General features: G+C 51.0%; 1 protein-coding gene across 1 annotated transcript in view; it reads left to right on the top strand.

Moving 5' to 3' along the window:
- Positions 1 to 21590, top strand: part of pld5 (phospholipase D family member 5) — a 210718-nt gene that overhangs the window by 146080 nt on the left and 43048 nt on the right. The window contains exons 6-9 of the mRNA XM_072512476.1: positions 719 to 916; positions 1369 to 1508; positions 12952 to 13117; positions 16015 to 16114. Coding sequence (XP_072368577.1) covers positions 719 to 916; positions 1369 to 1508; positions 12952 to 13117; positions 16015 to 16114 — 604 coding nt within the window. The remainder of the gene's footprint in view (positions 1 to 718; positions 917 to 1368; positions 1509 to 12951; positions 13118 to 16014; positions 16115 to 21590) is intronic.

The following is a 21590-nucleotide window of genomic DNA, read 5'->3' as shown; positions in this document are numbered from 1 at the left end:
TCATTAACACTACACCCTGAATGCTTATGTAGTTACATTGTATATGTTGTGTTGCCCTATTATGTATTTTCTTTTATTCCCTTTTCTTCCCATGTACTTAATGATCTGTTGAGCTGCTCGCAGAAAAATACTTTTCACTGTACCTCGGTACACGTGACAATAAACAAATCCAATCCAATCCAATCCAAGTAGGCTTACATTAACACTGCAATGAAGTTACTGTGAAAAGCCCCATTCCAGCGCTTGTTCGGGTACACAGAGGGGATAGGGTGGGGCAGTGGGCCTAAGTAGGGTGCTCTTTCAATGGGTCGGTGCAGACTCAATGGGTCAAATGGCCTCCTTCTGCACTGTAGGGAGTCTATGATTCTCTTTCAGTTGCAGCGTGTGTCATAGGAGAGATCAAGGTTGACAGTTCCCACTTGCTGAAGTTTTGGACAGATGTGCGAGGCAAGGGTTTTACACAGAGGGTGGTAAATATATGGAACGCGCTGCCTGGGGAGGTGGTGGGAGCAGGTACGATGGCGGCATTTAAGGGTCATCTAGACAAATACATGAATAAGGTGGGAATGGAAGGATACAGACACCATAAATGCAGACGTTTTAGTTTAGGCAGGTACCGTGGTCGACGCAGGCTGGGAGGGCCGAAGGGCCTGTTCCTGTGCTGTATTCTTTGTTCTTTGCTACTTTGCCTTGAACAGAATTTGTTTCGATCCCGCAGATGAAAGAGCTGGGTATCATCGTGTACAACTGCAGCTGCCTTGGCCTAGACCTGCACAAAGTCTTCTCTGTGTATTGGCAGCTAGAGTACCGGGACTCCGCACCCGAAATCTGGTCAAAGAAACTATTCGGTGTCTCCAGCTTGCATTCCCCTCTCAAGCTACAGCTGAACGGGATGGAGGCTGAGGCCTACCTGGCCGTAAGTAAAGTTTCATTTTGATGCTCTTTGTATCAGCAGCTATGCCAGAGAACGGAGCAGGCACGCACTTTGTGAGACCCCCTCATTAATCCCAAAGTAAGTATTAAGCACCGGGTACAGCTGACTTTGTGATGGTACTCGAGTTTTCGTATCGGTCCCCTCAAACTTTTCCATGGTCAACACCTGGTCCACGAGAGACATCTGTCCTTGTGCATGTTCCACTGCAGCACATGCTGAAGGCCTGGAGCTGCAATGGTGCACTGGAACTCTGGAGCATTCAGAGATAAGGCTCCGCTTTGTCTAGGGGGAGAGAATACTTTGCACATGGTTAGCCGTCCAAAACTAGCCTTGGCCACTGTTGAGAAAAGTGAATGGAACCAGAAACGAATGTCGGCAAAAGACTGGTGTAACCTTACTTTATGCCTGCTAATTCACATTCTCTCTCTGGACAGACGTCTCCTGCATCTTTATGCCCGAGTGGCCGCACCAAAGATATTGATGCCGTTCTCCGGGTTATTGCCAACGCTCAGAGGTTCATCCATGTGGCCGTCATGGATTTCCTGCCTCTTGTCAACCGCACTAATGTTCAGAGGTCAGTAAGACTTGCACACTCCCTCCGTTAATTTAGATATTTCACCACTGGAAATGTGTAGTTTATTCTTTTTGGGGCTCTCAGATTCTCTATGAGAGAACATTGGCTCCAAATGTCTCTAAAGTACATCACCTGTGTTCATACTCGGCCTTTGATTTTGATTCCCAACGGGCACCGAATTAGCTGCCGGGGTGGTCGTCGATCACCGCAATGGCCTATCTGGAATAGGGTCGGCAAACGGATCCCTTGATCCTGACCTCTCTTGTTCAAATGTGCGTCCGTCTGGACATGTGGATTGGACTCGACTGCGATGCTGAAGCACGAAAAGCTCACCTACGAAAGAATGATGTGGAGATGCCGTCGCTGGACTGGGGTGAGCACAGTACGAAGTCTTACAACACCAGTTTCACCTGAGGAAGGAGCAGCGCTCCGAAAGCTAGTGACATTGAAACAAACCTGTTGGGCTTTAACCTGGTGTTGTAAGACTTCGTACGACGAAAGAATGGTAGAGGCCGCAGCCAGCATCCTGCAGTCAAACCCCAGCGTCAGACCGTACCTTCAGCAGATGACGGGGGGGGGGGAATGGAGGGGTAAGAAATAAACACACAGCTTACTTTGCAAAAACTAGCTGCAGTGAATTTAATCCAAGTGCAGCGTCCCTCAATGTTAATATGCAAGAGCCACATTTACTCAACTGGTAACTTGAACCTGGATCTGTTCTGAACAAATCAATGCAATTTACTGTTCATTCCCAGTCTGAAATTACTTGAAGTTGTGGGAGACTAAACAAATGAATTCTCATTACGATGACAGTACGCAGGAAACCAAGATACCCAAAAGCCAAATTACTGGCTGGTGAAAGAACCACGTTATTTGGAAAGTCATTTGCAGAGATAATATCTAATTTTGGAAGCTTTTGAGACATTACAATCTGAATCTTTGATCAGCCCACATCCTTGATGTATAATTTTTAAAGCTGGTTTCCTTAATTCGCATTGAGTGAATGCTGAGACCCAGTAGCAGCTTTAGCTGTGCCAAGGATAATACCGTCTCTGGGAGTCACTGGTCACAGTGCAGTAATCAGCTGTTGTTTTTAAAAAAAAACAACAGATTCCGGGCAGTCTTCTCTCACGTTGGAAAGCAAATGTTGTTCATCAAATTCCACGGACTCTCTCTTTTACATTGCAAATGATTTGGTTTTCCCCAGAATACACTTTTTTTTTCCCCAGTATTCCTTCATGGGATTTGGGTCCCATGATTTGATGCTCGTCCCGAAATGCCCTTGAACTGCGTAGCTTGCCTAGCTATTGCAGAAGATCCAGAGTCAACCATGTTGCCCTGGGCCTGGAGTCACCTGTCGGTCAGACCGGGTAAAGCCGGCAGATTTCCTTCCCTAAAGGACTTTGGTGAACCCAGATGGGTGTTTACCACAATCGGTTATGTTTTAATGGTCGCCATTACTGAGACCAGCTTTTCAATTCCAGATATTTCATCAACTGGATTTAAATTCCAGCAGGTGCCACGCTGGGATTTTGAACCATGTCCCAGAGCTTGAGCCTCTAATGTCCAGTGACATTATCATTCTGCTCTCGTCTTCCCCATGAATAGGGACGAGGATTGGTTAACATTGCTGGAAGTTTTGTTCCACCTTTTGTAGAATCATAGAAAGATACAGCAGAAGGACAAAAGGTGGCTTATTGGCCTGTTGTGCCCAGGCCGGCTCCTTGGTCGAGCTATCCCATTAATCCCATTCCTCTACTCCGGGGGCTTCCAGACTGGGGCCTCTGGGAGCCTCCCAGGGGATCCGCGGCAAGGCAGGCACATTTGAAAAAGTTACAAAATGCTGCAGAGCTGCTTGTCCAATCTGAGGCTGGTGTCTGAAGAAGCCAGCCTCTGGATTGGACAAGCATGGACATCGGACAGCTGGGAAGAGCAGGTCTCAGAACGGAATTTGGTGCGTGGAGAGCTGAGAGGACCTTGGTGGGGGTGGGGAATGAGCAGAGCGGGCCCTCGGGGTGGGGCCCCTAGTTGGGGGGGGGGGGGGTGCAGGGCAAGGGCTCGGTGGGCGTGGGGGGGAGCAGAGCAGGGCCTCAGTGGAGGGAGTGGCAGGGCGGGGTCTCAGTGGGAGTGTTCGGGGTGGGAGCAGGCCATCAGTTGGTGGGGAGGGGCGTGACCGGGCTGTCAGAGCTGGCCACAAAACGTGGGACTGGTGCAGACCTCAGAGTGTGAGAGGGAGGTTTTGAGTCTGTGTGGAAGAGGAGGGTGAACGAGGAGGATGAGCGTGTGTGAGTGAGGAGGATGAGAATGTGTGAACGAGCGTGTGAGGGAGAGAGAGGTGAGTTTGTGTGTGTGACAGAGAAGTGAGCGTGTGTGTGACAGAGAAGTGAGTGTGTGTGTGACAGAGAGAAGTGAGTGTGTGTGTGTGTGAGATGCACGATCAATTACACAAAGACGAGAGTGGGATGTAATCGAGGCTTTAAACAGCAGCTGACGAAATGGCTGCTGTATTGGGAACACACATATTTATACTCCGCCTACTGGGCGGAGCCAGCAGGCAGGGATCTACCCCGTACCTGTACTACAGGGACCTTACTGTAAAGCACCTATATCAAAATCCTATATATACAATATATACATTAGTGGTGACCACCACATTCACTCCCTGTTAAAAAAATGAGTCCGGCGGGGTGGTGGAGAGCTATATACAGAAAGTTGTGTTTTAAAAGTACAGATAATATTACAAATTCAGGCGGTCTGGCGCCTTGTTCTGTTGTTGCGAGCGCCGCAGTGCTGGTGGCAACTCCAGCGGCGGATTGGTCTTCGGTGACTCCGGGAGCGTGTTGAAATCCTCTTCATCCCCGGGTGTGAGCAAGGGGAGGACGGATTGCCCCGGAGCGGGGGCTGCGGTGGGGGGGCCGGGAGAGGGGGGGGGGGGAACCAGCTGGTGCCAGGTCCCTGAGGGAGACTGTGTCTTGGCGGCCGTCGGGGTACGCTACGTAGGCGTACTGCGGGTTAGCGTGAAGCAGCTGTACCCTCTCAACCAACGGGTCCGCCTTGTGGAGTCGAACGTGTCTATGGAGGAGAACGGGTCCTGGAGCTGCCAGCCACGTTGGGAGCGAAACCCCGGAGGTGGACTTCCTGGGGAAGGCAAAGAGACGTTCATGGGGGGGTTTCATTAGTCGCGGTGCACTGGAGCGACCGAATGGAGTGAAGTGCGTCGGGGAGGACCTCCTGCCAGTTCAACGCAATGCCCTTGTTGATCAGGTACGGGCGCAGCTCATCGCTCATGAATGAGGTTCCCCGGTCGCTGTGGACGTAGGCGGGGAAACCGAACAGAGCGAAGATGGTGTTGAGGGTTTTGATGACAGTGTCAGACGTCATATCGGGGCATGGGACAGCAAAGGGGAATCGGGAATATTCATCAACCACATTAAGAAAGTACGTGTTGCGGTCGGTGGAGGGGAGGGGCCCTGTGAAGTCCACGCTGAGGCGTTCAAAGGGGCGGGAGGCCTTCACCAGGCGCGCACGGTCTGGCTGGTAGAAGTGCGGTTTACACTCCGCGCAGACCTGCCAGTCTCTGGTGATCGCCCTGACTTCCTCGATGGAGTAGGGCAGGTTGCGGGCCTTGATGAAATGGTAAAAATGTGTGACCCCTGGGTGACAGAGGTTGTCGTGCAGGGTCCGGAGTTGGTCCACTTGTGCGCTGGCACATGTACCTCGGGACAGGGCATCGGGGGGCTCGTTGAGCTTATCGGGGCGATAGAAAATCTCGTAATTGTAGGTGGAGAGTTCGATCCTGCACCTCAAGATTTTATTGTTTTTGATCTTGCCCCGCTGTATGTTGTTAAACATGAAGGCAACCAACCATTGGTCAGTGAGGAGAGTGAATCTCCTGCCGGCCAGGTAATGCCGCCAATGCCGCACAGCTTCAACGATGGCTTGGGCCTCTTTTTCGACGGAGGAGTGCCGAATTTCAGAGGCATGGAGGGTGCGGGAAAAGAATGCCACGGGCCTGCCTGCCTGGTTGAGGGTGGCGGCCAGAGCGACGTCTGATGCATCATTCGCGACTTGGAAGGGGAGCGTCTCGTCGACCGCGTGCATCGCGGCCTTGGCGATGTCGGCCTTGATACGGTTGAAGGCCTGGTGGGCCTCAGCCGTCAGGGGGAAAACTGTGGAGTGGATGAGTGGGCGGGCCTTGTCCGCATAGTTTGGGACCCACTGGGCGTAATACGAAAAGAACCCCAGGCAACGTTTGAGGGCCTTGGGGCAGTGGGGGAGGGGGAGTTCCATGTGGGGGCGCATGCGATTGGGGTCGGGCCCCAGAACTCCGTTCTGGACCACATAGCCGAGGATGACTAAGCGGTTGGTGCTGAACACGCACTTCTCCTTGTTATACGTGAGGTTGAGGAGAGTGGCGGTGTGGAGAAATTTGGCAAAGTTGGCGTCATGGTCCTGCTGATCGTGGCCGCATATGGTGACATTGTCGAGGTACGGGAAAGTGGCCCGCAGCCCGTACCGGTCAACCATTCGGCCCATCTCCCGTTGGAAGACTGAGACCCCGTTGGTGACGCCGAAGGGAACCCTAAGAAAGTGGTAAAGGCGGCCGTCTGCTTCAAACGCGGTGTAAGGGCGGTCCGCCTTATGGATGGGGAGCTGGTGGTAGGCAGATTTCAGGTCTACTGCCGAGAAGACCCGGTACTGTGCAATCTGATTGACCATATCAGATATGTGTGGGAGGGGATACACGTCGAGCTGCGTGTACCGATTGATGGTCTGACTGTAGTCAACGACCATCCTGTTTTTCTCCCCAGTTTTGACCACTACCACTTGGGCTCTCCAGGGGCTGTTGCTGGCCTCGATGATGCCTTCCCGAAGCAGCCGCTGGACTTCAGACCTGATGAAGGTCCTGTCCTGGGCGCTGTACCATCTGCTCCTGGTGGCGATGGGTTTGGAATCCGGGGTTAGGTTTGCAAAAAGGGAAGGCGGGTCGACCTTAAGGGACAGTAAGGGGTGGTAGGGGCCCGCCGAATTTCAGGGTTAGGCTCTGGAGGTTGCACTGCAAGTCCAGGCCGAGTAGCAAGGCAGCGCAGAGGTTGGGGAGGACGTAGAGGCGGAAGCCACTGAAGTCCATGCCCTGGACGGTGAGAGTGGCAATGCAGTACCCCCGGATCGCCACGGAGTGGGACCCAGAGGCCAGGTAGATTCTCTGGTTAGCGGGGTGTACCACGAGGGAGCAGCGCCTGACCGTATCAGGGTGAATGAAGCTCTCAGTGCTCCCGGAGTCCAGCAGGCAGGAGATCTCGTGCCCGTTGACCTTCACTTTAGTTGAAGCAGTCGAGAGGTCGAGACTGGTCAATCGTGACCGAGGCGAGACGCGGCTGGTCATTGGCGGTTGCAGGCGATGAGCGGCCGGATGAGGTGCCCGATGGGCATGGGTCCTGAGTCGGGTAAGATGGCGGCGCCCACAGGCCGCACGTGTCGTGGGGAAAGCAAGACGGCGGCGACCTTTGGTCCTGGGAGGAACAAGATGGCGCCGCCCACGGGCCGCACGTGTTGCGAGTCGAGCAAGTTGGCGGCGCCCACTGGCCGCACGTGGTCCTAGAAGGGGACGATGTCGGCGCCCACTGGCTGCACGTGGGGCGTGCCGGGACAATAGCAGCGATTGAGCGGGCCTGGCACACTGCAGCGAAATGTCCCTTCTTGCCACAGGCCTTGCAGAGGGCGCTCCGCGACGGGCAGCGCTGTCGGGGGTGTTTTGACTGCCCACAGAAGTAGCATTTGGGCCCCCTGGGGTTGGTTGGCTGCCGCGTGGCACAGGCATGGGATTGGCTGAGGGTGGTCGCTGATTGGGTCTACGATGGGGTGGCCGTCTGCGGAGTCCACGATGCACAGGGAGGGTGGTGGGAGAGAGGCGAGTGTGTCTGTGTATGGAGGGTGAGAGAGAGGGGTGTGTGTGAGGGAGAGGTGAATGTGTCTGTGAGGGAGAAGGGAGTGTGTGTCTGTGAGGGAGAGGTGAGCGTGTCTGTGGGGAAGAGGTTAGTGTGTGTGTGAGGGAGAGGAGAGAGTGTGTGTGAGGGGAGTCATAGAATTTACAGTGCAGAAGGAGGCCATTCGGCCCATCAAGTCTCCATCGACCCTTGGAAAGAGCACCCTACTCAAGCCCACGCCTCCACTCTATCCCCGTACCCTGTAACACCAATTAACCTTTTTGGACACTAAGGGCAATTTAGCATGGCCAATCCACCTAACCTGCACATCTTTGGACTGTGGGAGGAAACCGGAGCACCCGGAGGAAACCCACGCAGACACGGGGATGTGTGAGGGAGAGAGAGATGTGGAGAAGAGAGAGAGCTGTATGTGACATGTGTGACATGTGTGTGCGAGACGTGTACATGTGTGAGGGAGAGGGAGGTGCATGTGTCTGTTATGAGTATCAGATTTCCAAACTTCACTTCTCTCATTAAAAATGACAAAAGGTAAGATTTAATATTTTTTAATAAGAGAACCTTTTAGATTACCCACTCCTAAAGAGTGTTCTACTTCTAGGGTTAATGTAAGGTGGGCATGGGAGGGTGGCTTGGCCAGGGGGTAATGTCAGAGGGCCATGGGAGGGAGGCTTGGCCAGGGGGTAATGTCAGAGGGCCATGGGAGGGTGGCGTGGCCAGGGGTTAATGTCAGAGGGCCAAGGGAGGGTGGCCTGGCAAGGGGGTAATGTCAGAGGGCCAAGGGAGGGTGGCGTGGCCAGGGGGTAATGTCAGAGGGCCAAGGGAGGGTGGCGTGGCCAGGGGGTAATGTCAGAGGGCCAAGGGAGGGTGGCTTGGCCAGGGGTTAATGTCAGAGGGCCATGGGAGGGTGGCTTGGCCAGGGGTTAATGTAAGGTGGGCATGGGAGGGAGGCTTGGCCAGGGGTTAATGTCAGAGGGCCATGGGAGGGTGGCTTGGCCAGGGGTTAATGGCAGAGAGCCATGGGAGGGTGGCTTGGCCAGGGGTTAATGTCAGAGGGCCATGGGAGGGTGGCTTGGCCAGGGGGTAATGTCAGAGGGCCATGGGAGGGTGGCGTGGTGCAGGGGGTAATGTCAGATGGCCATGGGAGGGTGGCTTGGCCAGGGGGTAATGTCAGAGGGTCATGGGAGGGTGGCGTGGCCAAGGGGTAATGTCAGAGGGTCAAGGGACGGTGGCGTAGCCAGGGTTAATGTCAGAGAGCCAAGGGAGGGTGGCGTGGCCAGGGGGTAATGTCAGAGGGCCAAGGGAGGGTGGCGTGGCCAGGGGTTAATGTCAGAGGGCCAAGGGAGGGTGGCGTGGCCAGGGGGTAATGTCAGAGGGCCATGGGAGGGTGGCGTGGCGAAGGGTTAATGTCAGAGGGCCATGGGAGGGTGGCGTGGCCAGGGGTTAATGTCAGAGAGCCATGGGAGGGTGTCGTGGCCAGGGGTTAATGTCAGAGAGCCATGGGAGGGTGGCTTGGCCAGGGGGTAATGTCAGAGGGTCATGGGAGGGTGGCGTGGCCAAGGGGTAATGTCAGAGGGTCAAGGGACGGTGGCGTAGCCAGGGTTAATGTCAGAGAGCCAAGGGAGGGTGGCGTGGCCAGGGGTTAATGTAAGGTGGGCATGGGAGGGAGGCTTGGCCAGGGGTTAATGTCAGAGGGCCATGGGAGGGTGGCTTGGCCAGGGGGTAATGTCAGAGGGCCATGGGAGGGTGGCGTGGTGCAGGGGGTAATGCCAGATGGCCATGGGAGGGTGGCTTGGCCAGGGGGTAATGTCAGAGGGTCATGGGAGGGTGGCGTGGCCAAGGGGTAATGTCAGAGGGTCAAGGGACGGTGGCGTAGCCAGGGTTAATGTCAGAGAGCCAAGGGAGGGTGGCGTGGCCAGGGGGTAATGTCAGAGGGCCAAGGGAGGGTGGCGTGGCCAGGGGTTAATGTCAGAGAGCCATGGGAGGGTGTCGTGGCCAGGGGTTAATGTCAGAGAGCCAAGGGAGGGTGGCGTGGCCAGGGGGTAATGTCAGAGGGCCAAGGGAGGGTGGCGTGGCCAGGGGTTAATGTCAGAGAGCCATGGGAGGGTGTCGTGGCCAGGGGTTAATGTCAGAGAGCCATGGGAGGGTGGCGTGGCCAGGGGGTAATGTCAGAGGGCCAAGGGAGGGTGGCGTGGCCAGGGGTTAATGTCAGAGAGCCATGGGAGGGTGGCGTGGCCAGGGGTTAATGTCAGAGAGCCAAGGGAGGGTGGCGTGGCCAGGGGGCCGTGGCCGTGGAGGCCGGGAGGCCAGGGGGCCGTGGCCGTGGAGGCCGGGAGGCCAGGGGGCCGTGGCCGTGGAGGCCGGGAGGCCAGGGGGCCGTGGCCTCGCATCCCGGCATCGGACCGAACGTGGGTCTGAGGCCCCATTCTCCGCCCCCGGGCCCGAGCGCCATTTCGCCGCGGAGGCTCGGAGAATCCCGGCCCACATCTTTAGGATCTTGAGAGGAAACCGGAGCATCCGGATGAAACCCACGCAGACACGGGGAGAAGGTGCAGACTCCTCACAGACAGTAACCCAAGCCGGGAATCGAACCTGGGACCCTGGAGCTGTGAAGCAACAGTGCTAAACACTGTGCTACCGTGCCGCCCACAAAAAATTCAAATTTCACCATCTGCCGTGATGGGATTCGAACTCAGGTCTGCAGGGCATTGCCCTGGGTCTCTGGATTACTGGTCCAGTGGCAGGCCACTACACCACTGCCTTAACCTAGCCCCACCCTCCCTCTCTATGTATGTATATATATATATATATACATATATGTATATACATACATACACAATACAATAAACACGGGTGCAAATAATAAGTGAAAGATAAGAGTTTGTTACAGGTGGTTGTTTCTCGCAGACTTTCCTCAAAACCAAACATTCCGGTTGAGATTTCTGCTTTCCACTGTAATGGTTTTCACTGTAGATTCATTCAGGTCTCTGCAGTTTCAGAAACACAGCAACTTTTCTGGAGAAAACATGAGAAAGAGAGAGAGCAGATCCTTTTCCCCTGAGCGTCCAGGATTCAAACTGAACTTCCCCATGCTCTCAGGAAATCAGCCCACTCAGGCAGGAGCCAATCACCACCTGTTCGAGGGCAGAAGACGGCCTTTTGGCCAATTCATTGGCCACCAGTCAACCAATCCAACGGTGTCCCACCCTATCTCTCAGGTGCCACAAAGTCTGGACCCTCCTGTTTGAACACAGGGAGTGAGTTTTTGCAATCCAGGCAAGGAGGCAGGAGAGGAGATTGGGGGAGATGCCATTCAAGGAAGCGACGAGTAAGGGTAGGAAAACCAATGGCAGGAGGGACGGGAAGGGCGAGCGGTGTGTTTTGATGAGCCATGTTGGTTGTGTTCGGGGGGAATGAGGGGTATTTTGTTGTGGGTTCTGTTTCCGTTGGATATTGTTGTTGAAAAGTGTTAAAATTATAAATGCCTTGATAAAAATATTTTCTGGAAAAAAAAGTTTGAAACTGGGCGATGGCTGATTTTAATAAAGCATGAAAGGATATTAGCAGGTAAAATAAAGGAAAATCCTAAGTTGTTTTACAGATATATGAAGGGTAAAAGGATAATTGGGGAAAGAGTTGGGCCCATCAAGGATCACAGTGGTAATTTGTGTGTGGAGCCGGCTGACGTAGATCGGGTTCTAAATGAATACTTTGAGCCGGTATTCACTCGTGAGGGAGGCAGTGTGGGTATAGTAATCAGGGAGAAGGACTGTGATAAAATTAAACAGATTAAGATAGACAGAGAGGACGTTCTGAGTGGTCTGGCAGGCTTTAAAGTAGGAAAATCTCCAGGGCCAGATAAAAATATCCCAGGCTGTTGAGTGAGGCAAGGGAGGAAATAGCAGAGGAGCTGGTAATAATTTTCAGTTCCCCTCTGGCCACAGGAGAGGTGCTGGAGGGTAGCCAATGTGACACCATTATTACAAGAAGGGAGGAAGGGATAAACCAGGAAACTGGCCAGTCAGTCTAACCTCAGTGGTGGAGAAACCCCCTTCCACAAACATTCAAACCCTCCACCACCGACGAACAGTGTCAACCGTGTGTACCATCTACATGAGGCACTGCAGTAACTCACCAAGGTTCCTCGGATAACACCTTCCAAACCAAAGACCACTACCATGTAGAAGGACAAGAGCAGCACATACCTGGGAACCCCACCGCCGGGAGGCTCTCCTTCAAGTCACTCACCACCCTGACTTGGAAATATATCGGCGCCCCTTCACTGTCGCTGGGGCAAAATCCTGGAACTCCCTCCCTAACAGCACAGTGGGTGTACCTACATCTCAAGGACCCCAGCAGCTCAAGGACGCATCTCATCACCACGTTCTGAAGGGCAACTAGGGATGGGCAATAAATGGTGTCCTAACCAGCAACGCCCACATCCCATAAATGAATTTTTAAAACTGGATGTTTACTTGAGGGACAGTCTAACATATAACCAAGCAATTGGATTTTTGATTGTGTTAAAAGTAAAAGAGGAAAATTCTGTAGTATAATGTTTGGTCAGTGTTGCTTTTAGTTTACTTGCTCCAGTAAAAGTCTTAAAAAGTGAAATCTGTGTCATCCTTTCAGTTATTCACTGAGAGTTCAGGGCCGGGATTCTCCGACCCGGCGCCCCGATGCCGGCTTCCCCATTCTCCGGCGCTGTTTTTCAGGCACCGGCGGGATCGCCGCCACGCTAGTCGAGGGCCATTGATAGCGCCCCCCCCCTCCCCCTCGGTGATTCTCCGGTCCCCGATGGGCCGAGTGGCCGACGAGTTTGGCCGAGTCCCGCCGGCATGGATTACTCACCTCTCACGCGGCGGGACCTGGAAGGTGAGTGTGCGTGGGCCGCCCTGGAGGGGGGATCTGACCCCCGGGGGTGGGGGGGGGGGGTGATCTGGCCCGCGATCGGGGCCTACCGATCGGCGGGCAGGCTGGTTCCGTGGGGGCCTACTTTACTCTGCGCCTTGCCCCTGTAGGGCTCCGCCGTATTGCCCGGGGGCCGGCGCAGAGAAGGGAACCCCCACGCATATGCGGAATCACGCCGGACATTCCGCGCATGCACGAAAATACGCCAGCCGTTCTGTGCATGCGCAAACTCGCGCGGTGCCATTCAGCGCTGGCTGGAGCTATGGGCCCACACCGGCGCCAACCTAGCCCCCTATAAAGGGGAGAATTCCTCACTTTCGAGGACCGTTGGCGCCGGTTTTCATGCCGGCGTGAGGACATAGCCCCATTATTAGAGAATCCCGCACCAGATTTCTTCTTTCAAAGTTTCTGGGCTCTATAAACATCATAACAAAGCCTTCAACTATTTCTCTTCTCTCTCTACCTCTTCCTTTGGAGTCCACAAAGCATGGTGACGACAGAGACTGGAAATAGAGACCGCCGGAGTTAACAGTCAGAAAATGTTCCATTTGTCCCGCTGTGCAAGCAATAATTGTGTTGTGTTTCAGGTACTGGCCTCTGATAGATAATGGGCTGCGGGAAGCTCTGTTTCTGCGGAACGTGAGGGTACGAATGTTGGTCAGCTGCTGGAAGGGAACCTATGTACCGATGCTCAACTTCCTCTGGTCCCTGAAAATGTTGTGTATTGAACCTATCAATTGCAGCTTCGACGTGGTGAGTGCAGTTGGGGGAGTAGCCGGTGTGTGGTGCCCGTCCATGGCCTCTTCCGCATCCACTATTTCCATCGTTCTACTGTTGGCGGTCTTACCTCTGGCTGCCTAGGCCCAAAGCTCTAGAATTCCCTCATTAAACCGCTCCAATTCTCTCCCCTCTCTTAAGACACTTCTTAGAGTCCACCTCTTTGACAAAGCTTTCCTGACTCGTTCTAATATCTCCCTACGTGGTTCGGTGTCAATTTCTGTTTAGGGTCATTTTCAAAGTTAAATGCCACTGTATGAAAATTCAAGGTGTGATTGGACAGGATTTGTTATGCATACGGATTCGACCCCAGCGGGATTTTCCATTATGTATATGATCCAGGCAAGTTTTATGCTCACATGAAATCCATCAGGCAGCTGGCCTGCTGCCTGCTCACAGGGCCCCCTGCCAACCCCCAGCTGCACTTTTACCAGTGGAGGGTGCAGTAAGGTGTTGGACTTATTAATTATATACATAGCTACAGTAAAGGCCCAAGTCAGGAGCTTTCTCCTTCTTGATTCTTCACACTACTTTGACCAACACTACACTGACCCCTAGGTGTGGGTAATGTGTTCTCTTACATCACTGTCTGGGCAGTACTGTACGCAGTCCCACATTAACCCTTAATATGCCGGGTCCTTACGCTATATTGGGGGTGGTTGGAGGTAGCCTGTCTTCCAGTGGAACAATTGAGGCCCTTAAGAGGCAATTAATTCCCACATTATGGCCTCATCCTTTCCGCTGCTGGATTTAAATGGAGGCAGAAAAGACCACCACAAGTGCCCAGCGCTGCAGGCTGCAGGAACGGGGCTGTATAGCACAGGGCTAAATCGCTGGCTTTGAAAGCAGGCCAGCAGCACGGTTCGATTCCCGTAACAGCCTGCCCGAACAGGCGCCGGAATGTGGCGACTAGCGGCTTTTCACAGTAACTTCATTTGAAGCCTACTTGTGACAATAAGCGATTTTCATTTCATTTCATTTTTCATTTCCCCGCGCAGGCGGGGATGGCTGGGTCCCTCTTTAATGGGCCCCCTGGACCCATCAGAGTCTCCCCCTCCCCCCAAGGGGTTCCTCAAATTCCAACCCCCCACCATAACTCTGTGACCCCTAACACTTAGCAAGTGGCGTAGCGAGGGGGCATTGTCATTAGACAAGTAAATCGGAGACCTAGGGTCGTTAAGTTCTGGGGACATGGGTTGAATCTCACCATGGCGGATGGTGAAATTTGAATTCAATAAAAATCTGGAATTTTAAAAGTATAGTTTGTTTTTTAATTTGTTCATGGGTCGTGGGCATCGCAGCATTTATTTCCCATTCCCATTGGCCTTTGAGGGTGCAGTTAAGAGTGAACCACATTGCTGTATGTCTGGAGTCATATGTAGGCCAGACCAGGTAAGGACAACAGATTTCCTTCCCTAAAAAACATTAGTGAACCAGATGGGTTTTTACGGCAATGGTTTTCATGGTCATAATTAGACTTTTAATTCCAGATTTTTATTGAATTCAAATTTCACCATCTGCTGTGGTGGGATTCGAACCTGGATCCCCAGAGCATTACTCTGGGTTTCTGATTTACTAGTCCAGCGACAAAACCACTACACCACCGCCTCTCCAATGATGATCATGAAATCATTGTCGATTGTCGTAAAAACTCATCTGTTCACCGCTGTCCTTTAGGGAAGGAAATCTGCCGTCCTTACCTGGTCTGGCCTGCATGTGACTCCAGACCCACAGCAATGTGGTTGACTCTTACGTGCCATCTGAAATAGCCGAGCCAACCATTCAGTTCACGGGCAATTAGGGATGAGCAATAAATGCTGACCCTGCCAGGGACACCCACATCCCTTGAATGAATAAAAATAAATAAAGGATGTGGCCAGGCACCGGGGCTATATAAATGCAAATACTTTCTATACTGCAGTGTTCTGAAATGACATTACAGTCTTGAGGTTTGCCCCAGGGTACTTTCTTATTTGTACAATAAACTTTGAATGGATTTATCTTGCTTTCTTGGTCTCTTTCTCTGCCTCGTAATAATGAGCACAAACTGGGGATCGAACCTGGGCCCTGGTAATTACATTATGCAGATTTAATTGCAACATCTGCTCATTTTTAATTCCCTGGAGCTCAGCCAATGATTATGTCTGGCACATTCAGGCGATCTAATGTCTGTTTCAGGCACAGTCCTGGAATCCCACTTGTTCTGCCTTCGCCAACATGATGGGATGCGCACCCGCAGCGCATAATGACTGTGGAATCCCCGTCGGCCCATATTGAATGCTTCGGTTCCCATTGAAGATTGAAACGAGCGAGAAATTCACAACAGAAATCAAGAGAACCGGGCTCCTACTGAGCGTAACAAGTGTCAGTGGGAGAATGTCCACAAGCTTCCGATGTGATAGCAAAGCAGCATTTATGTTGTCACTCCAGGAATAGTGTCCACTGAAAAATTCCTAGGATATCAGGAAAATTCCCTGCACACCCGTGGGAATGGTCGACCAAGCAGATACTAGAGGGAAAGAAATTGGAGCATGAGAAATGGTGATGAGGTTTCACGGATCAAATGACTTTTGTTTTACCGTATTTTTCCATCTGAATTTGAATAACTTTTCCATATATTTGGACACGTTTCAACATCATTTTAATCGTCTAATTGATACTGTGAGAACAAACAGCATGGTTAAGCTATAATTCATTCAAGTGAGTAATCAACATTTGTGTGGATCATTAGTTGTTCTTCAGTGTCGCTTACTATAATTTTGTTGTTGATGGTCTTTTAATTGTATTCAGAGAGAGTGGATTGGGAGTGGATAGGAAACAGTTTTATATTCGATGTTGCAATGATGGTTTGATTATATGCTTCTCTCTCGCAGAAATATTTTGTCATTCCTCCTTCTGAAGGGGACGAGAAGGTCATCTATTCAAGTGTTAATCGCAACAAATATATGGTGACAGACAAGGCAGCATACATCAGTAAGTAACCAGTCAGTATTTTCTCTGGGTCTAGAGCCAGATTCGATCATTTTTTGAAGAAAGCAAGCACTTGGCGTGCAAACTATGTGTACACAACCAGGCAGACGTACTTGGCAATGACAGAGGAGAGCTGTCGTCACAGACTTGAGTTTACAGATGCTTTATCCATTATAAGGAGATCTGCAGACAATCGCCCATCGGTATGGAGGTACCAGTAGCAGTAAAGGTCATCTACTTGCTTGTCTTCTTCCAGGCTAACATCGATAACGTCAGGCTATTTGTGGCCCACAACTGCCTCAAACAGATGATTGGCTCCCTTTCACAATAGCTGCTATCACACAACCCTTATCAAAAAATACACACTCTCCCCCTCAGTCCATGCAATCACACCAGATAACGAAGAACATTTAGGTACTTTGTCCTAAATTCCCTTTCCAATTCAGCCTACCAAATGCAAAACCTGCTGAGAATACAAATCATATAAATCCTGAATTTGATCTTCGTATTCCAAGTCAGCAGGATCTCCCGCAAGGCGCCATTCCTCACAGAACAATGCACAACCCAGAATGTGGACTGATGGGAAGGAGGGATTGTGCACCACAGCAAAGTGAACTGAGTCAAACACTGATTTGATGATCAATGTTGATGAAGCACAATTAAGGCAATTAAGGTTGTATGCTAAATGCCTTAATAGGGTGGTGCAGTGGAGCTAAATATGCTGTAGGTTTGACCATGGTGGGACACAGAAGACGGGCACAGAGGGGGAAATCTACAGAAAGGGGAAGCCTTGTGCAGATGTTTCTAGTTGGCATTCTGTGTTGACTTTCTGGGTCGATGTAAAAGTTTGAGACACTGCTATCACGGCTCTTCTGCTTCTGGTACAGAGAAAGAGGTTGTCTTAAGCACTGGAACATGTGCATGGTATAAGTCATCCTTTCTTACCAGACGAACAGTCATGCCGCCTCACCTCCTATCTCATCATTATCAAACTGCAGAGGGTGAAGTCTGGCACTGGTAGATCATCCTCATTAAGTACATTTGGGATGGGATTGGTCTGCACTCCAATAATAAGAGGTATGCTGCCAAGAACCATAGAATTTGCAGTGCAGAAGGAGGCCATTCAGCCCATCGAGTCTACACCGACCCACAAGACCATAAGACATAGGAGCAGAATTAGGCCACTCGGCCCATCGAGCCTCATCCGCCATTCAATCATGGAATGATATTTTTCTCATGCCCATTCTCCTGCCTTCTCCCCATAACCCCTGATCCCCTTATTGATCAAAAACCGATCTATCTCTATCTTAAAGACACTCAGTGATTTGGCCTGCACAGCCTTCTGCGGCAAATAGTTTCACAGATTCACCACACTCTGGCTGAAGAAATTCCTCCTCATCTCTGTTTTAAAGGATCGTCCCTTTGGTCTGAGATTGTGTCCTCTGCTTCTAGTTTTTCCGACAAGTGGAAACATCCTCTCCACGTCCACTCTATCCAGGCCACGCAATATCCTGTAAGGTTCAATAAGATCCCCCCTCATCCTTCTAAACTCCAACGGGTACAGACCCAGAGTCCTCAACCGTTCCTCATTCCGGCAAGCTCTTCATTCCAGGGATCATTCTTGTGAACCTCCTCTGGACCCTTTCCAAGGCCAGCACATCCTTCCTTAGATACGGGGCCCAAAACTGCTCACAATACTCCAAATGGGGTCTGACCAGAGCTTTATATAGCATCAGAAGTATATCCCTGGTCTTGTATTCTAGCCCTCTCGACATGAATGCTAACATTGCATTTGCCTTCCTAACTGCCAACTGAACCTGCACATTAACCTTAAGATAATCGTGAACAAGGACTCCCAAGTCCCTTTGTGCTTCTGATTCCTAAGCATCTTCCCATTTAGAAAATAGCCTATGCCTCCATTTCTCCTTCCAAAGTGCATAACCTCACACTTATCCACATTGTATTCTATCTGCCACTTCATTGCCCACTCTCCTAGCCTGTCCAAGTCCTTCTGCAGCCCACCTGCTTCATCAATACTACCTGCCCCTCTACAGATCTTTGTAACATCTACAAACGTAGCAACAGTGTCTTCAGTTCCTTCTTCCAGATCATTAATGTATATTGTGAAAAGTTGTGGTCCCAGCACCGACGCCTGAGGTGCACCATTAGTCACCGGCTGCCATCCTGAAAAAGACCCCTTTATCCCCACTCTCTGCCTTCTGCCTGTCAGCCAATCCTCTATCCATGCCAGGATCTTACCCTTAACACCGTGGGCTCTTACCTTATTTAACAGTCTTCTATGCGGCACCTTGTCAAAGGCTTTCTAAAAATCTAAATAAATCATGTCCACTGGTTCTCCTTTGTCTAACTTCCTTGTTACTTCCTCAAAAAACTCTAACAGATTTGTCAGACATGATCTCTCCTTGACGAAGCCGTGCTGACTTAGTCCTACTTTATCATGCACTTCCAAGTACTCCGTGATCTCATCTTTAATAATGGACTCTGAAATCATACCAATGACCAAAATCAGGCTAATCAACCTATACATTTCTGTCTTCTGCCTCCCTCCCTTCTTAAACTGGTTTAGCACAATGGGCTAAACAGCTGGCTTGTAATGCAGAACAAGGCAGCAGCACGGTTCAATTCCCATACTGACCTCCCCGAACAGGCGCCGGAACGTGGCGACTAGGGGCTTTTCACAGTAACTTCATTGAAGCCTACTTGTGACAATAAGTGATTATTATTATTAACCAGGGGTATTACATTAGCCAGTTTCCAGTCCTCTGGGACCCTTCCTGCCTCCAGTGATTCCTGAAAGATCACCACCAATGCCTCCACAATCTCCTGAGCTATCTCTTTCAGAACCCTGGGGTGTAGCCCATCCGGTCCAGGTGATTTATTCATCTTCAGACCTTTCATTTTCCCCAGAACCTTCTCCTTAGTGATGGTCACTGCACACAGTGCAGTTTTTTTTTGGTTTTTTTTGCACTGAGTGCTGAATTTGGTGCTTTTTGAGTGCGATAGTGAGAGTTTGGTGACCGAGGGAGTTAGGTGAGGAGGGAGTAAGGTGCTCCTTTCATTTTGTTTCCGACATTTCCGCAAAGAGTGCGAAGAGAGCCAGGAGTTTACAGGAAGTGTAGCTGACTGGGAGCAGAGTTGGAGGGCGGAGATCTAGTTAGTCCACACGGCAGCTATATTCTGTAAGGTAAGAGGGGATGGAGGCTAGGCCAGTTGCATGCTCCTCCTGTAGGATGTGGGTGGTGAAGGATACCACTGGTGTCCCCGCTGACTATACCTGCGGGAAGTGCATCCAACTTCAGCTCCTCAAAGACCGTGTTAGGGAACTGGAGCTGAAGCTGGATGAACTTCGGATCATCCAGGAGGCAGAGGGGGTGATTGAAAAGAGTTACAAGGAGGTAACCACACCCAAGGTACAGGACAAGAATAGCTGGGTTACAGTCAGGGGGAAAAAAACAAACAGGCAGAAAGTGCAGGGATCCCTCGTGGCCGTTCCCCTTCAAAACAAGTATACCGTTTTGGATGCTGTTGGGGGGGGATGACCTACCGGGGGAATGCCCTAGCGGCCAGGTCTCTGGCACTGAGTCTGGCTCTGGGTCTCAGAAGGGAAGGGGGGAGAATAGAAAAGCAATAGTTGTAGGAGATTCAATGGTTAGGGGAATAGATAGGAGATTCTGTGGTCGCGAGCGAGACTCCCGGAAGGTATGTTGCCTCCCGGGTGCCAGGGATGTCTCGGATCGTGTCTTCAGGATCCTTAAGGGGGAGGGGGAGCAGCCAGAAGTCGTGGTGCACATTGGTACCAACGACATAGGTAGGAAAAGGAGTGTGGAGGTAATAAACAAGTTTAGGGAGTTAGGCTGGAAGTTAAAAGCCAGGACAAACAGAGTTGTCATCTCTGGTTTGTTGCCGGTGCCACGTGATAGCGAGGCTAGGAATAGGGAGAGAGTGCAGTTGAACACGTGGCTGCAGGAATGGTGTAGGAGGGAGGGCTTCAGGTATTTGGATAATTGGAGCGCATTCTGGTGAAGGTGGGACCTGTACAAGCAGGACGGGTTGCATCTGAACCAGAGGGGCACCAATATCCTGGGAGGGAGGTTTTCTAGTACTCTTCGGGAGGGTTTAAACTAATTTGGCTGGGGAATGGGAACCGGATTTGTAGTCCAGCAACTAAGGTAGCCGATATTCAGGACGCCAAAGCGTGTAATGAGACAGTGGGGAAGGGAACACTGACAAAGGAGAGTACTTGCAGGCACAGAGATGGGTTGAAGTGTGTATACTTCAACGCAAGAAGCATCAGGAATAAGGTGGGTGAACTTAAGGCATGGATCGGTACTTGGGACTACGATGTGGTGGCCATCACGGAAACTTGGATAGAAGAGGGGCAGAAATGGTTGTTGGAGGTCCCTGGTTATAGATGTTTCAATAAGATTAGGGAGGGTGGTAAAAGAGGTGGGGAGGTGGCATTATTAATTAGAGATAGTATAACAGCTGCAGAAAGGCAGTTCGAGGAGTATCACCCTATTGAGGTAGTATGGGTTGAAGTCAGAAATAGGAAAGGAGCAGTCACCTTGTTAGGAGTTTTCTATAGGCCCCCCAATAGTAGCAGAGATGTGGAGGAACAGATTGGGAAACAGATTTTGGAAAGGTGCAGAAGTCATAGGGTAGTAGTCATGGGCGACTTTAACTTCCCAAATATTGAGTGGAAACTCTTTAGATCAAATAGTTTGGATGGGGTGGTGTATGTGCAGTGTGTCCAGGAAGCTTTTCTAACACAGTATGTAGATTGTCCGACCAGAGGAGGGGCAATATTGGATTTAGTACTGGGTAATGAACCAGGGCAAGTGATAGATTTGTTAGTGGGGGAGCATTTTGGAGATAGTGACCACAATTCTGTGACTTTCACTTTAGTAATGGAGAGGGATAGGTACGTGCAACAGGGCAAGGTTTACAATTGGGGGAAGGGTAAATACGATGTTGTCAGACAAGAATTGAAGTGCATAAGTTGGGAACATAGGCTGTCAGGGAAGGACACAAGTGAAATGTGGAACTTGTTCAAGGAACAGGTGCTACGTGTCCTTGATATGTATGTCCCTGTCAGGCAGGGAAGAGATAGTCGAGTGAGGGAACCATGGTTGACAAGAGAGGTTGAATGTCTTGTTAAGAGGAAAAAGGAGACTTATGTAAGGCTGAGGAAACAAGGTTCAGACAGGGCATTGGAGGGATACAAGATAGCCAGGAGGGAACTGAAGAAAGGGATTAGGAGAGCTAAGATAGGGCATGAACAATCTTTGGCGGGTAGGATCAAGGAAAACCCCAAGGCCTTTTACACATATGTGAGAAATATGAGAATGACTAGAGCGAGGGTAGGTCCGATCAAGGACAGTAGCGGGACATTGTGTATTGAGTCTGAAGAGATAGGAGAGGTCTTGAACGAGTACTTTTCTTCTGTATTTACAAATGA

This window comes from Scyliorhinus torazame, chromosome 1, assembly GCF_047496885.1.
Source record: "Scyliorhinus torazame isolate Kashiwa2021f chromosome 1, sScyTor2.1, whole genome shotgun sequence".
Taxonomy (NCBI): Eukaryota; Metazoa; Chordata; class Chondrichthyes; order Carcharhiniformes; family Scyliorhinidae; genus Scyliorhinus; species Scyliorhinus torazame.
Note: the sequence above shows the minus strand (reverse complement) of the source record. Positions and strands in the feature narration are given on the sequence as shown.